Consider the following 15342-nt stretch of genomic DNA (forward strand, 5'->3'; position numbering starts at 1 on the left):
TAGTAGCTAAGGAGACACAGGAGCTCCCGAACAGGAGAGCTCACACACGGCGTCCAGTCGAGTCCTTCCCTGAACCTCAGGTTTATTCTGCAGCTGCTGTCAGGAAGGTGATATTTCACAGCACTGCTGAAGTAGGTCAATGGTGCATTAGTGCAAAGGACACAGTGCTAAAAAGACCGGCCATGAAACCATAACTCAGCATGGACTCATATAGAGAAGAAGTATCAAGCAAACTGAGAGATACTGTTATTAATCAATATACCACTGATCAGAGCTTATTGACTCCTTCGTGTCCATTTAAATCCCAGAGGACAGAAAGTGTTGCATTAGTCATTTTATTCTTTCTTCTACTGTATCATGACCGCAGACTGTAAATAAAGATGGCCGTCGCCTCTGTGACGTCACCCACAGGTTTCTGAAGCTCAGAGTGTGCTGCTCCACCGCCGCCATCTTGGCAGTGTCTGACTCCGCCCCCTAACTCCCAGCTATTTCAAAAATGGGCAAAGAGGAGGGGCTTGCATGGAGCTGAGACTTCAGCTTAAAGCTGTAAAGCTGTAAAGTTGGACATTTTAACATGGGAGTCTATGGGGACTGACTCACTGTTGCAGCCAGACTCTAGTGGCCATTAGAGGAACTGCAGCTTCTGGCTTCATGTTTCAGGTTGCCGTTTGATTCACGACCTTTAAGTTACACTTTCATGTCTGTAGGATCTCCAAGGCAAAAGGTACATTACAAACAGCTTTTTATATAATTCTGTGAAAATGTGTTAGAGGCCAGAAGCTCAAAGTCCATCTCTGAAGTTGACATTTATTGACTTGAACACAGCCTTTGTTGAGATAAGCGCTCACACACACACACACACACACACACACGCATATATATATATAAAGTCGCCAGCCACACCAGGAAGTCCAGTGATTTACAGTAGGGGTAGTTTGAACCAGGGTACATGGCAGCAACAGCAAATCAAATCAGGTGGAGGGACACAACTGTGTTAAGGACAGCGGTGCGTCCACGCTAATGAGATATAGAGCAAAGAATAACAAGAACAGAGAGAGATGGCCTCAGTGTCTCTTTCTTCCTTCCTTCTTTTGTTTGCTTTTGCCATCCTTTCAACCACTCAGAGAAAAGAGAAACTGCATTACAGAGAGGCCTCAGGCGAAGATTAGCATCTCCAGTCGCTAATGCTGCTCAGCAGACATGGAGGAAGTCGCAGCGAGGACACGGCGTTTGGTTTCCTTCTGAATGTTACCTCCGTCTTCTCTGAGAGTCAGAGGAGCGAGGGACGCCAGTGCCTGTTTTTAATGGCAGCTGCAGGTTGAATCACACTTCCATAGCAGATTGTACAGCTCATCTGTCATGCAGTTACACTCAGCTGTCGCTTCTGATTATCACCAGTGAACAGCTTTGAGCGTATGGAGACTTATTTGATAAATGTGACAAATTCCCTTCATGACACGAGGATTTATTATTGTATAAGACTGCATTAGTTTTAGCTAGGTGTTCCTAATAAACTGCCAACTGTCAGCAATGTTAACTGACAAATATATTAACGACCTACATGGCCAACTGAATGATCTATCGTCTATTGGACAACAGCTCAGAATCAGGATGTTTGCGCTACTTTCTGAAACCGAAGGACACATCTGGAATGTGTATGCATCCGTCACAGACTTCACATCGCCGTAGAATATTATCTGCTGTTGTAAAAACACACACACACACTGGGACACTCACCTTGACATAATGCACCAGGCTCTCCTGCTCGTTCACTTTGTACGTCTTTATGTTGTACTCTTTGGCCAATCGGAGGATGCGGTTCTGAGTTGGTCCGATGTAAGCCCCGCCCAGATCAACCCACTTTGTCTCCTTATTCTGAAAAACATGACAAAAGAGATAATTTACATTTCACATATCAAGCAGTTTATCTAGCTCTGGCTAACAGTTGTCCATACACTAATACAAAGAAGAACTGGATCAGATACATGCTACAGCAGCTCAGTGTGTGTATAAATGTCTGCAGCCTTTTTTCCTTGTTGCTTCAATGAGTCAATGAGTCAAAGAACAACAGCTCATCTCATCATCATCATCATGTAATTTCAGTTTAACTTGAGCTGCAAACCACAAACCACAAACTGCTTCAAGTCAAACTCTAGGAGTAAAGATTACACAACCGTCTTGGAAAGACAAATGCATTCGCACATTTTTAATATCTAGCTAGACCGTAGTGAGATTTCAATGCATCTTGAATCAGAAAGCTAATTCGCCCAGAACGCATGAAGTGACTGAGTGTAAATGATAAACAAATACATGGGTAGAGTCTCAGCCAACATCCACACGACTACATTTCATTTTAAAAACAATGTCTTCAAACGAAAAAGACAGTTTTAGCTCCATATCACAAACAATGTCTGTCCATACCAACACCTGATCACGTACCCTGGGCATGTACAAGCCGGTGTAAACAGGAAGTAGATTGTCTACTCTGCATTTGATTAGTTGAAAAATAATATTACAAACAAGGAACAACAAAGCAAAAACAACACGGTCAGTAATGCTTGTATTTCATTATCATGTTGTATTCAACACTGGTAGTCGAGGCTGAGGAGAACCAATCAGGAGAGACTGTGGGAGTCTATGTCATCATTTTCAAAAGTCTCTGTTTTCGGTGCCCGAGGAGGAAAACGTAGCAAAAGAAATTTTTTTTTTTTGGTCTCATTTTTCAAAAACACGTATCACAAAGAACAGATACTTCATATGGAGTACCACAAGGCTTTGTCCTGGGTCCACTACCTTTTAGTTTTTATATGCTGACAGTAGGGCTCGTCATCCATAAGCACGGTATTGAATGTCACCCGCTATGCAGATGACACCCAACTCTACATGTAGCTGTATTTCCTCACAACCAAACTTTATAATTGAACCCTAACCCTAACTGAACGGAACTTGTTCTGTTAAAACAGACCATCTTTCCCTAGTGTTAACCACGTACTGTGAGAGTCTAAACACAACCATAAAACAGTTTAATAATGCTGTAGTTTTCTCTCCTGGTCTTACCCGCACAGTGAAGGTGCGACCACCGACGCGATCCCTGGCCTCCAGCACCACAGGGTTCAGTCCATGGGCTTTCAACAGCTTGGCTGCACTTAACCCTGCAGACAGACAGAGAAACAGGGAGGTGAGTAAAGGCACATATTTAAGTCTGAATTCCCATTTGTAGTATTCACACAGTAAAGGCACACAGGAGTGGAGGAGTTAGTGCCTCCCGTGAAAGAAGCATTTCGTCATGTCTTTGTGAGGCCGTCTTGATTAGGTAACATTCAGATAAACTGGATGTATGAAAAACAAATCCTTCCTCTTCTGCTACAGTCAGATGTTTGTTTGAATTGTTTTATTTTGTGCTTCTTTGCTGTATATCCTTTTTGTGCACAGGTCTCTCTTGAAAAGAGATTAAATTAAGGATTAACTACCTAACATTTACCTTTTGAATGACTTGGCTGATATTGAGAGAGCTATGGGAAGGATACACAATGGCCTCAGACAATCCCTGTCACACCTTTACACAGAAAGTGATTTATATGATGAGATAGCGATAAATACTTAAGTATATGGACACTTCAACACCACACCTAAATGGGATTGTTGAAAGAGCATGGGTGTGAAACCATAAATCATGTTTTGTCTGACAGTTTGATAGATGGGTGTTAATAATACTACAGTACCCATGAGCCTCGGCTGAAACACAGCAGCATAGTAGCTGAATTCATCCTAAATGATTTAATCAACTTCTTAGCTTCTACATGACATTATTTTCTAAACTCTTATTGGATGGTTGTTACCTAAATGCACCTTGAGATTGGTACTTCACACCTTGCTTTATGTTTTTATCTACATAAGCTTTTACCTTTTGACAAAGATATTTTCTAACAATATTTTTGCACCAATGATTCATCTGGGAGAGTTTCAGAGTCGACTATCACACGTCCCGAAAACGGCACCTTATTTCTTCGCAGCTCTGTTAGTGTTTGATGAGGTTGAAGTCAGGGCTCTGTACAGATTAGTCAAGTTCCAAATAAACACCTTTCATCACTGACTCGAGGGCATTATCATGTTGAAACAGGAAACTGTTGCCACAACGCTGGAAGCACAAGTCATGAAACAGTCCCAGATCAAAAGTACATAAAATTATATGGATGTATGTGTACTTGTGGCCATCTAACACCTTAGCAAAGACTGATAAAAGCAGAATACAAGAGCCAGAACAGGCACCCACATCTGTGCAAATGTTGTTCTAGCCTTTGCCCTAAATTCCCTTCTTGCCTTCCCATCTTCACCTCTTACTCTCTCCATCCAAATCCTGCTAAGCCCTGTTAAGGCCAGCAGGGTTTATATTAGCTTAAACATAGTTTGTCCTGTATTACCCAACTTCAGCCCCCCCCCCATCCCTGTACAAACACACCCAGCCTGCCAGGCTTTGGAGAAAGCATTAGCCCTGACCAGAGGAGGCTCGCAAATCTTCCCCCGTTAAATTGATGCCATTACCTGCGCTCAGCTCAAAAGGTCAGTCTCTGTCTTGGAAAACAAAGAGCATCTGTCTGCATCTCTTGTTTATACCGACAGCAATCACTGCAAAAAGTAGCCTCCTGTACGGATAGGGCTTTGATCAGAAAACAAACTTGATTGGAATGATTAAGATATAATTTCTTTTCTTTGTTTGATTAAAAAAAAGCCTTGTACATATACGACCAGTACATCGGTATAAAGTTCTCATCACTTCAAAGGATTCAGACTGAGCTTTCCCCCTGTTGTTTATCTCCGTTTCCCCACCATGAAACAAAGAGGAGGAGGAGGAGGAGGAGGAACAAACTGTGCTACTGGAAAAATCAACCGACTGTTCCCGAACTCAACTTCAGCTCAGAGGAGAGACAGATTGAAATTCAGCTCATGCAGCGAGGAGGCAGAAACAACCAAGAGAAAGAGAGAAGGAAAAATGTGAGATGATTTGAAGGGAATTCTGTTTTTGAAATATGAAAATATGTGTGAATCAAACAAATTCTTCATGTATTTATTTGTTCTTTCCAAGGGCCTATATACAGAGAGATTTATACATTGGACAAACAACTGCAGTCCTCTGGAGACGTTTCTCTTGACTGTGAGAGAGATAGTGCAAACCAAACACAATCATTCACATCAACATTTTCCAGCTGCAGCAGAGCAGGCGAATCTGCAGAGTTTAAAACTTCAGGAGGCTTTTAGCAAGTTCAGATACTGCACAAGTTTTTTGGAGGATAGAGCTAACTTTAAAGGACAGGTTCACAAGTTCTCAAATCCAATTTAAAACAAGACTGGATCCAAACCTTATCCAACCGCATTGTGTCATCATTCTGTCTAGTATCAGATGGATTCAGTCTAGTGTCAGATGGTTTCAGTCTAGTATCAGCTGGTTTCAGTCTAGTATCAGCTGGTTTCAGTCTAGTGTCAGATGGTTTCAGTCTAGTATCAGCTGGTTTCAGTCTAGTGTCAGCTGGTTTCAGTCTAGTATCAGATGGTTTCAGTCTAGTGTCAGATGGTTTCAGTCTAGTGTCAGATGGTTTCAGTCTAGTATCAGATGGTTTCAGTCTAGTATCAGCTGGTTTCAGTCTAGTATCAGATGGTTTCAGTCTAGTGTCAGCTGGTTTCAGTCTAGTATCAGCTGGTTTCAGTCTAGTGTCAGTTGATGCAACCAATGGTGTAACTTAATTACTTGTCAGTCAGCAAGATTCGCGTTCATGGGGCTGGGCCTGCTGTTGCGGTCCAGCCAACAATAATCAAATGACGATGAAAGAGTTTTTACTTGCTATAAACAATCCTCACTGACCACAAAGGCAAACCCTTTCAGTGCAAGTGATGGGGTTAAAATCCTTTAAAATCCTTACCCTTTGCTAAAATGTAGATATAATATTGATCTGCAGCCAGTGTGAGGCGTCAGCATCATCTGAGTTACACAGCTGAACCCAGAATCTTTCAAAGTTATCATCCCTGCACCAAAACCCAACAGAGGAACACAAAGAAGGAATTTTAGACTAAAAAATAACTTTGGAAGACTCAGATTTGAGTTGAATAACTGATTACACTGAGCAGAAACCTGCTTCAGTGTTCAGAGGAGTGAAAATAGCGAACCGGTCCACCCCCAGCCATGAAGAATACGCCTGAGGGAATTAGGAATGGAGGAAAAAGGTCAGCCAGTCTTTGGTGGAGACCATGAAGAATCAAAGAGAGACAACACAAATTTCTCCTCCTCCTGCTGCCGTCCTCACTCTGTGCCACACTTCCTGTGCTGTTCGAGGCTTTCTGCACCTAAAGACATGCTTGATATTTATCAAACAGACGCAGCCGCCTTGAAGCGCAGTCTTCCTGTCATCTGAGGCGCAGCTGCGGCGGCGTGCATTCAGCCGGCCGTCTCCCTCCTTTGTGCGTATGCGTTTAAGGAGGGATCACACAAGAGCAGGAGGGAGGAGATATGATAAGTGAGAGTGATTGTGCTGTACATCTATGGGTCAGGTGTAAATACGTGCAGGTATATTAAACACTAGGTCGAACTGACCTGTGTAGCATGAAAACCTCAATGACGAGACCAAAAATAAAAAGTGTGCAGGGAGTAAAGACGTGAGACCAATCAGAGCCGTGGCTCATTGTGTCCTCATTAAACCTGAAGTTCACTGAGCTGCTCATGACGCACCTTTGAGTCCGTTTTATATCATTTAATCTCGTTTTTCATTTCCGCAGAGGTGTGTTTAATGATGTCTTTTACTGCGTTAGTTTACTGCAGGTAGAAATGATTAACACACGTTAAATAATACACTCCCAAACACGTTTTCTCAGAGGGAGTTGTAAATGTCGTGCCTTCGTTAATTTCTATTACATCACCACGTTTTGATTGTTTCTCTCAGCGTGATGATGTTAGACAGATCACATCCTGCTCCCAGCTGCAGCTGCAGAACACGAGGCTGCTGCGTTATAAACTCCATCTCTTCTACAGTTTTATTTGTCCTCCCATGTCTCTTTTCTTCGTCTCTTTGTTTCTCCCTCTCCCCGTCTCTCCCTCTCTCCTCCACAGCACCTTGGGGCTCTGGGTGACCTAATTGTCTCGTCCCTCCGAGATGTTTGAGAGGAAGAAAACACAGAACCGACTGGGTGTGTACGTTATTTTTATTGGCCAAAACTACTGTTATTTATGTGTTTGACCTGAACATTTTCATGCAGAGCCACAGTACAGTTAAAGCTGCTATGCAAACCGCGCGCACACACACACACACACACACACACGCACACACACACACGCACACACACGCACACACACACACACACACACACACACCTTACTAACAGTAGAATATCGTAGTACACAAACCAAGTGTGGACGTCTGTTTCTTGTCATTTTGAAAAACAAATATAAACTTACTCCAATTTTTATTAAACATTAAACAGTTTAACTTCTAAAATCTATAATCATATAAAGTCAGTCACTAGTTTATCTTATCAATTAATTTAATCATCTCATTTTTTCTCCTCAGTTATTTGTTTTTAAATGTTTATCTTATCATTTATTTTTATCGTTCATCCTCAATTTCATCTTGTGACAACAGCGGCCAGAAGAACCAGCGTCTAGAAGAATCATTCCAACATGGAATCAATAACTATATATAGTGTATGTGTAAATCAATGGCTATTAATATAGTTGGCTAATATGGTAACATAACCCCCCAAAGAAGAGACATAATTATAGCCTGGTTTATGGCATGACCTCCAAAACGTGCCCTGTTGGTTCACCAGTCGCACACACAATAGACCCCACACACACACACACACACACACACACAGTTTGTTCCTGCCAAGTGGCTCCATCTTAACAATTACTGTTGTCAAGGAAACTGTGTCCGTCCCTATCTCTTTTTCCAGCACAGAGGGCAGAGGATGAAAAGGAGAGTGTGTGTGTGTGTGTGTGTGTGTGTGTCTCTGTGTGTGTGTGTGTGTCTCTGTGTGTGTGTGTGTGGAAATCCCACTGCTTCTGGACTGAGTCTCTGCCATATTTGACTGTATAATTCAACATGAATACACACAGAATCCAATCCAACACACACACACCACAGGCATCCGTGCACAAAGTGCTGCTTCCTACCACAATTGGTATAAAGTATATCTCTAATCATTATTATTTGTAGTATTGATTATATATTGAGTCAGTGTTGACTATTGATCATGGGCGTGTTGTCTAAACTGATTATTGGCTTCATTAACACACAACATAAACAATGTTCGTGGACAAGTTGAATACTTGTACATGAAAATACAATACTCAGCAAATTAGTGTATTCTGAGCAGTGTGTGTGTGTGTGTGTGTGTGTGTGTGTGTGTGTGTGTGTGTGTTTCTTTGTCTACATATGCTAGTTTAGCCATAGGCTGACAACATGTTAAGGGCGTATCCCTCCTCTCACCCACTGAATGCTGGGATATGGGATGTATGTCTGCACACCCCCGCAGCCCTGAACAGGAGATAAAGTGATAAGGAGAGAACAATGGAGATGTTTTTTCCCTCAGTGTTTGCAGCTGCAGCTGCCGCCTGGTTTTAGACCGCCTGGTTTTCTGGTTCCTTCTTTTCTGATTGGAAATTTAATTATTTCATAAATTAAAATTAAATAATGAGACTGACAAAGATGCTTCTTGTGAGACTGATATGAATCCTGTCGTAGCATATTAGCTGCTCTACCTAACCATCTACCAAACATGATCCTGAGCACGACACCCTGTTGCTCATTAACAGGCTTTTGGATATCGTCTCAGATAAGTCTGTTTCATTGGTGATGCACAGGTCAGAGTTTTAACACCCGCACCTGCCTGATCTGCCAACCTGCAAAAATATGCATCAATCATTCACCCATAATGCATTTCTGTAGCACACAATGTTATTTTTGACTTAGTTGAAACGTTGCTTTGTCACTTTCTGACCCAAACCCGTCCGACTAGTGGAAGAACCTGCAGGTTACGTGTCGGTTAGTAACCACATTGTGTCTAATTATATGAATCTAAATTTTCCTTTAAGATCCTCTGAGCATTTCCTGTTCCTGTCTTTATCTCCCTCCGTTTCCCCTCGTTCCGCCTCTCTACCTGTGATTTGTCTTTTCACTCCCAATTACTCCCAGCATCATTTCTCCCCCAGTGTTTCCCAGTTAAATCACATTAAAAGGCCTCAGTGACGGCAGATGAGAGTGGACGTACACCTTCAGCTCAGAATCCATCTCCAGTGTCTGTTCTTACTTTACATACAGAACGTGCAGCGTACGTTCACGGTTACGGAGACCAAACATCCCGGTTTCAACCGACAAATATCTGTAATACGACTATAATAACAATTATAATATCATACTTATTTTCAGCGCTTCCATAGATGTTTATCATGTCCTGTCCCTCTCATTATTGCCTAGCCCAGTATAAAAGCATAAACAACGAAAGTCCTTCTCTTCCCGGGCAACGAAGGTCCCAACGGATCGGATCCTTGTGGCCAAACATATCCCAAGATTCATTGCGCATCAGTAATGAAAATAATATGGCAGCTAACAGCAGTGACAGAGAGCCTGAGGGTCACACTGTTAAATGTAAGTATTGAGTTTCAGCTCAGCTCAACAGTTAACGGTACAACTGTTAAAACCAAGAGACTCAAAACATCAAGCCCGTATGCTAACGGTTAGCTGTCAAGCTAAAGAGACACTCTCTGCGTGCGCATGAACGTGCACTACACTCTGTGTTTCCTTTGCCGAGAGTTAAATGAGAAGTCTGACATCACTTTCATGCCTGTGCGGTAAATGTGAAGCTACAGCTAAGAGACAGTTAGCTTAGCTTAGCATCAAAACTGACAACAGGGGGAAACAGCTGGCCTAATGAAACCACCACTTTTTCCACTTCAGTTTTCTGATGAATTAAACAAAAGGTGCCTGTTTTTACCTTTGAACAGAGGCAGGCTAGCTGCTAGCTAAACTTAGCTAACCAGCAGGTGGTTGTACTTTCATATTTGATGAACTGAGCCCTTTAAGCACATCTTTGTATTTCATAAATTGTTAATGTGGTTGTCACATATCATAAATATTTCATGTGTGACAGTATCAACAGTCTGCAGCTTCATTCTTTGTCCCTGACTTGTCATTTCACCAACTCCACTGTCTCCTGAGAACTGAAAATGTAAATAAAACATGAAGCGAGGAATCACTTAATGTTTAATAAAACACACATTTCCCAACCAACCACCTGACAGCTGTTCTGTCTCCTCAAAGGATTCTGCACGACGCCGAGCTGCTAAACACCGTCAGTGACTGACATTTTCTTTTCTTTGAAAACTTACTCTGAGTGTGAGTGTGTGTGTGTGTGTGCGTGTGTGTGTGTGTGTGTGTGTGTGTGTGTGTGTGTGTTTTTCTGCACCTCAGCAGAGTGTCCTCTTCACAGGAACACAAACAAAAAAAAATTCAATAGCAGCTGAGTGACAAGTGAGCCACTTGAATCAGGGCCTCTAAAAGGTTCCATATTGATCCGCAGTGGGAGACATTTACAAGATGCGCAGCAATCACATCCCCCCCCCCCCCCCCCCCCCCCCCGTCTCCTGTTCTCAGCACAGAGACACTGATTGGATGTTTATGGGAAACAAACAGAGGAATACAAACAGCAATATTGACAAGCAAATTACATGACGGCTTGAAATTGAGACGGACAGATGTGAGACAGGAGAGTAAACAAGTGTGTTGTCTTCTTACGAGACGCCTCAAAAGGTTTTACACTGAATATTTTATAAAGATTCTAAACGGCTTTATTCACCAGATGCAGTGTTAAACTCTAACAACAGTGAGTCTTGGTGAAGTAATGGGTTGACATTTTGGAAAGTACGCAAACGAGACGATAAATAAATATGTATAAACTTGTCATTTTTACGCTTCAGTTTTTGTCATTTCTGAACAAACGAGATCTGGTTTGTAAAAGAGGGAGAGTTCCAGGTGTTGGTAGGTTGATATGTTACTGTCAGACAGAGCCAGGCTTTCCAGTCATGCTAAGCTAAGTTAGCCAGCTGCTGGCTGTAGCTTCATCATCTCAGTGTAGTTTCACATCTCCTCTCTCAGGCTTCTCTCTGCAGCTCTAGTAACAACAGGTCTGTGAGCCAATCAGAAGAGAGGAGACTCTGGGTCTCTCTTCTGATTGGCTGACTGTTACAGTGAATAGTTGTTGATTAATTCTCTTCTTAATTCTCTAATTTCAGGTGAGTGCGGCTGATGTGAGAAAAAAAAACAAAAGACAAGAGAGACGGTGGATAATTAACGAGGAGTGATTGATAAGTTTGTTTAAGGTAGAAGGAGTTCTCTGGATTGCATATGGAGTTCATCTCTGAGTGATGACGCAGAACATTTAAAGTTCATAACTTCCTGTTGTATGACGAGCGTTTGAGACGATGTCATCAGTTTTAAGGACGGCGCTGACTTGAAGTTTTCAATCACCGGAGACAGAAATATCACAGAAGTTACATCCAACAAGAGTGAAACTCATCTCCCTCCACCTGAGGCCACAAACTGATCAATCACCCTCCAACAAGAGACTTTAAAGCAGCACAGACGTCAGACATCAGGCGGAGCAGTGTTTAAGGAGGTCGAGGCAGGAAGAGGGTGGGGTGGCGGAGAGGACTTCCTGGAAAGGTGTGGCTGTCGGTACCTGACAGAGAAAGCAAATAAGTATTCCTTTAAATGACTAGATGTCAGGACAGAGTGTACTGAGTGAACACAGTGAACACAGTGAACACAAAGGAGACGCAATCTGCCCGACAAACACACCTGCCTCAGATCCCTCGCTCAGTGAACCACAGGTGGAGACGGCGACTCTTCCAGTCGCGCAAACATCCATCGGCTTCATGCTGCTTCTCTCACAATCAGTGTCATCATTTATGAAATGAACACAGCTGAGATTACAGCTGCACACGTCTCACGCCTTTACCTAGCACACGCAAAGACAAACACAGAGGCACGGGCACGCATGTGGACACACACGCACACACACACACGAGCTGTCCGTCTAATGATTATATGTGGCGGCTCAGCCAACACGTTCTTTTGTTTGCACAGCTGGACAGAGAAAGTGGCGTTCTGGGATTGAGTCTGTGTTGATGGAAATGAGTGCGGCTGTCAGACGAGGTTCAGGGTTGCTGCTGCCCAGGGATCGTTCAGACCTGACATGAAGGCCGACAGTGTATCTACAGCTGCACCTGACAGGTTGGAAGGGACTGAAAAGTCCTGCAGCTTTAAAGACTCGAAGAGGAAGATGTGAAGAGTGAAGTTCTGATTCAAGAGGCGACGGTGTCGTTGTTTGTGTGGACTTGCAGCTCCGCTCGCACACACATTAATGTTATTATTAGAGAGTGCATAATGTGTGTGTGCTGGTGCTAACGTCGGTCTGGAGAGCTGCCGTCCTTGGCTGTTCCCCAGCTCTCTGAATACCAGCACTCTTTTACAACAACAGTGAAGCACATCGGGACAGCTCCAGAGTTTAAATACAGAGTGTAAGTGACCAGCAGCTGCTAGCAAAGACAACAAGGTCAGCGACCCTGTGATTCATTATCATGTTGTATTCACCACTGGTAGTCCAGGCTGATGAGGGCCAATCAGGAGAGACCGTGGGTGTCCAGACTACAACACAACCCCCGAGTTTTCAAAATAAAACGTGGTCAGCAGCGTTTCAGGGACCTTGCAGAGACAAACATTCATTACCTGGAGCCCGCACAGATGAACAATGAGCTGCATGAAGCCGAGAGGAGCTGCAGCTTCTCTGGAGGTTCATCACTCCAAGTTTAATGAAGGTGCTAACACGTGCAGCTCACAGCTGAACCAAACACCAGACCAGCAGCGGGTCCAACCTGTCTCCTTCATGTCCGTGCGAAGCTCTGACAAATATAAATACGATTTATTTTAATCATGTAAACATCACTGAATAAACAGTGTGCACGTCATAGACCCCACACACATTGTTTTCAGTGCGAGTGCCGCTCTGACAGGCCTCGTCACGCACACGCCACTGACCTGGTTCCCAGTGTTCATGTGTGTAAACGGACGCATTCCTGCCGCTGCACCTCCCAGACGCCTGCTGTCTGCTGTCTGCTGTCTGCTGTCTGCTGTCTGCTACCTGCTGCGCTTAAAGGAAAACTCTGGTTCATTACAACTCGGGTTTCATTTCTATTGCTCTGAAAATCCGTCCCATCAGATGTGATGAACACTGACTGAAACAGTAGCTGCCATCGACGTCACTAGAAACAGTCAAACACGGCCACAAACAGGTTTAAGCCGATTGACAAGTGTTAGACAAACAGACAAACTTGTCTGGAGGGAAAAACAAACGGAAATGATGATTCAAACGGTTTCTTGTGAACATCCCGTGTCATCTTAGAGCTGCTGTACCTGCTGTAGTCGTGTGCAATGAGGGATTATTATAAACACTACAGGTGCGCGCACTCTGGTTTTATATCAGAACAAAGTAATCCAGGTCTGATCACCTGACTGCTCATCCCGTTAGTCCTGTATTTAACCATGTTGCCATGGAGCTGAAGTCCTGATGTCGACTTCCTGGAGTTCACTTTTCATATTCAAACACAAGCTCCCATGAAAAACGTCACCGTAACTTTTTAAACTTCAGTTTTCAAATCCATAAAACTCCCCGGCGCTCATTTCTGTCTGTGATCTGTAACGTGAGGTTTAGCCCGCAAACAGCTAGGGCTTATGGGAAATGGTGTTCATTAAAGGCCACGAAAGATATTACTGGATAAACAACTACAACATTCGACATCTACAGTCCTTCTCTAAACTCATGAAACGAGTCACATGACAAAGTGTTGATGAAGTCTCTGTAAAGTCGCTGGACTGTTAGTTTTCAGTGTATTTACAGCTGCATGAGGTTTTCTTACTTCTGGTTTCACCTCCTGTTCTCGTTACCAACAGAACCGATGGTCACGACCACGACAACTAGTTACAACAACAACAAAAAACCCCCATAATATTCCTTTATCTAGTTCAGTCTGTGCTCCTGTTCTCAGTCATCTGGCGAAGCAGACGTGGAGAATATCCTCATTTAACTTCCCTGCTCCGACTGAAGGTCTGAGAGGATCCCAGCAGTTTACAGCCCCCGGCTCGGTTCTCTAAATCATCCACTGCACAGTTCATGAGGGCAAACTGCATCAGACTGATTTTGATTTTCACCTCTCACTTCTTGTCTGCGTCCAGTTCCCTGTTCAAATTCTTGTTTCCCTTTTTCTGCCTCCCTCAGGTCTCAGATCTTTCTGATTCACTCCTCATTTCTTTCTCTCTTTACATTTCTCACATTCTCAGCTGCTCAGACAAAACAAGAGGAAGTGGTTCCCTCCTTCGCTTCCCTGTTATTCCTGTTTTCCTCTCCTCCTCCTCCTCCTCAGCATCCTCTCTGCTGCTGCTGGTTTGATAACAGGCTGTCACAAGTGTTTAATGTTTTCTCAGAAAGTGCTGGTTGCCCCTCAGGGTGGGAGGGGCGCGGGGGGGGGGGGGGGGGCGGGGGGTGCAGTCCTGCTGCTGGGTGGCTGGCAGGCAGGAAACTGACAATTGCATTTGCAGAGAGAAGAAGAAGAAACACACATCAGAGGAGGGAGACGCAGCCTCCTCCTCCTCCTCTGATCGGACACTGATTGTTATATGTGGACCTCATTGCGAGGCGGTAAAGGGCAGCGGGATAAACAAATGGTGTAATTACGAGACTCGAATGTGACACATGGGAGGTGGGAGAAAGCCAGCGGTGGGGGGGGCTGTCAGTGTTATTACATTAACTTTCTTCTGAAGCGTTTGTTTTGGGCTTTGATGCTATTTGAACTGACACTGACCTAAATTCTTCAGTCGACAGGCGGCGAGCGCTCCATCGACCTGTCAGCCTCTCAGACGGACAGAGGTCAGGTCAGGGTGGAGGGGGGGGGTCACCTTCACTCATATAAATCCTAACAGTGTGACTGCTCACCTGCAGCTGCAGACTCAGTCACATGACGAACCTCCACCTCTGTCCTCTCATCACTCCTCTGCTCCAACCAGAAGATCATCAACTTGTTTTTGTCAACACGACGTCCTGCTCTAATGAGACCGCACAGATCTGTGGCGATCTGCATGACTGACGGTGCACAATGACAGACTGTGATGCCGCAGACCGCCAAAATAAAACACATTTCTGTTCCCATTCCCAAATACATCCCCCCCACACACACACACACACACACACACACACACACACACACACACACACACACACCCGTCATCACAGGAAAATAAAGTCGTC

At 43.8% G+C, this 15342-nt stretch overlaps 1 protein-coding gene across 1 annotated transcript in view; it reads right to left on the bottom strand.

Annotated features, from left to right (window-relative positions):
- maob (monoamine oxidase B) overlaps positions 1-15342 on the bottom strand; it is a 29962-nt gene that overhangs the window by 13830 nt on the left and 790 nt on the right. Inside the window, exons 2-3 of the mRNA XM_022767329.1 lie at positions 3058-3152; positions 1738-1875 (exon numbers count right to left, since the gene is read on the bottom strand). Coding sequence (XP_022623050.1) covers positions 1738-1875; positions 3058-3152 — 233 coding nt within the window. The remainder of the gene's footprint in view (positions 1-1737; positions 1876-3057; positions 3153-15342) is intronic.

Source organism: Seriola dumerili, unplaced genomic scaffold (genome assembly GCF_002260705.1).
Source record: "Seriola dumerili isolate Sdu_G_001 unplaced genomic scaffold, Sdu_1.0 BDQW01001125.1, whole genome shotgun sequence".
NCBI classification, from domain to species: Eukaryota; Metazoa; Chordata; class Actinopteri; order Carangiformes; family Carangidae; genus Seriola; species Seriola dumerili.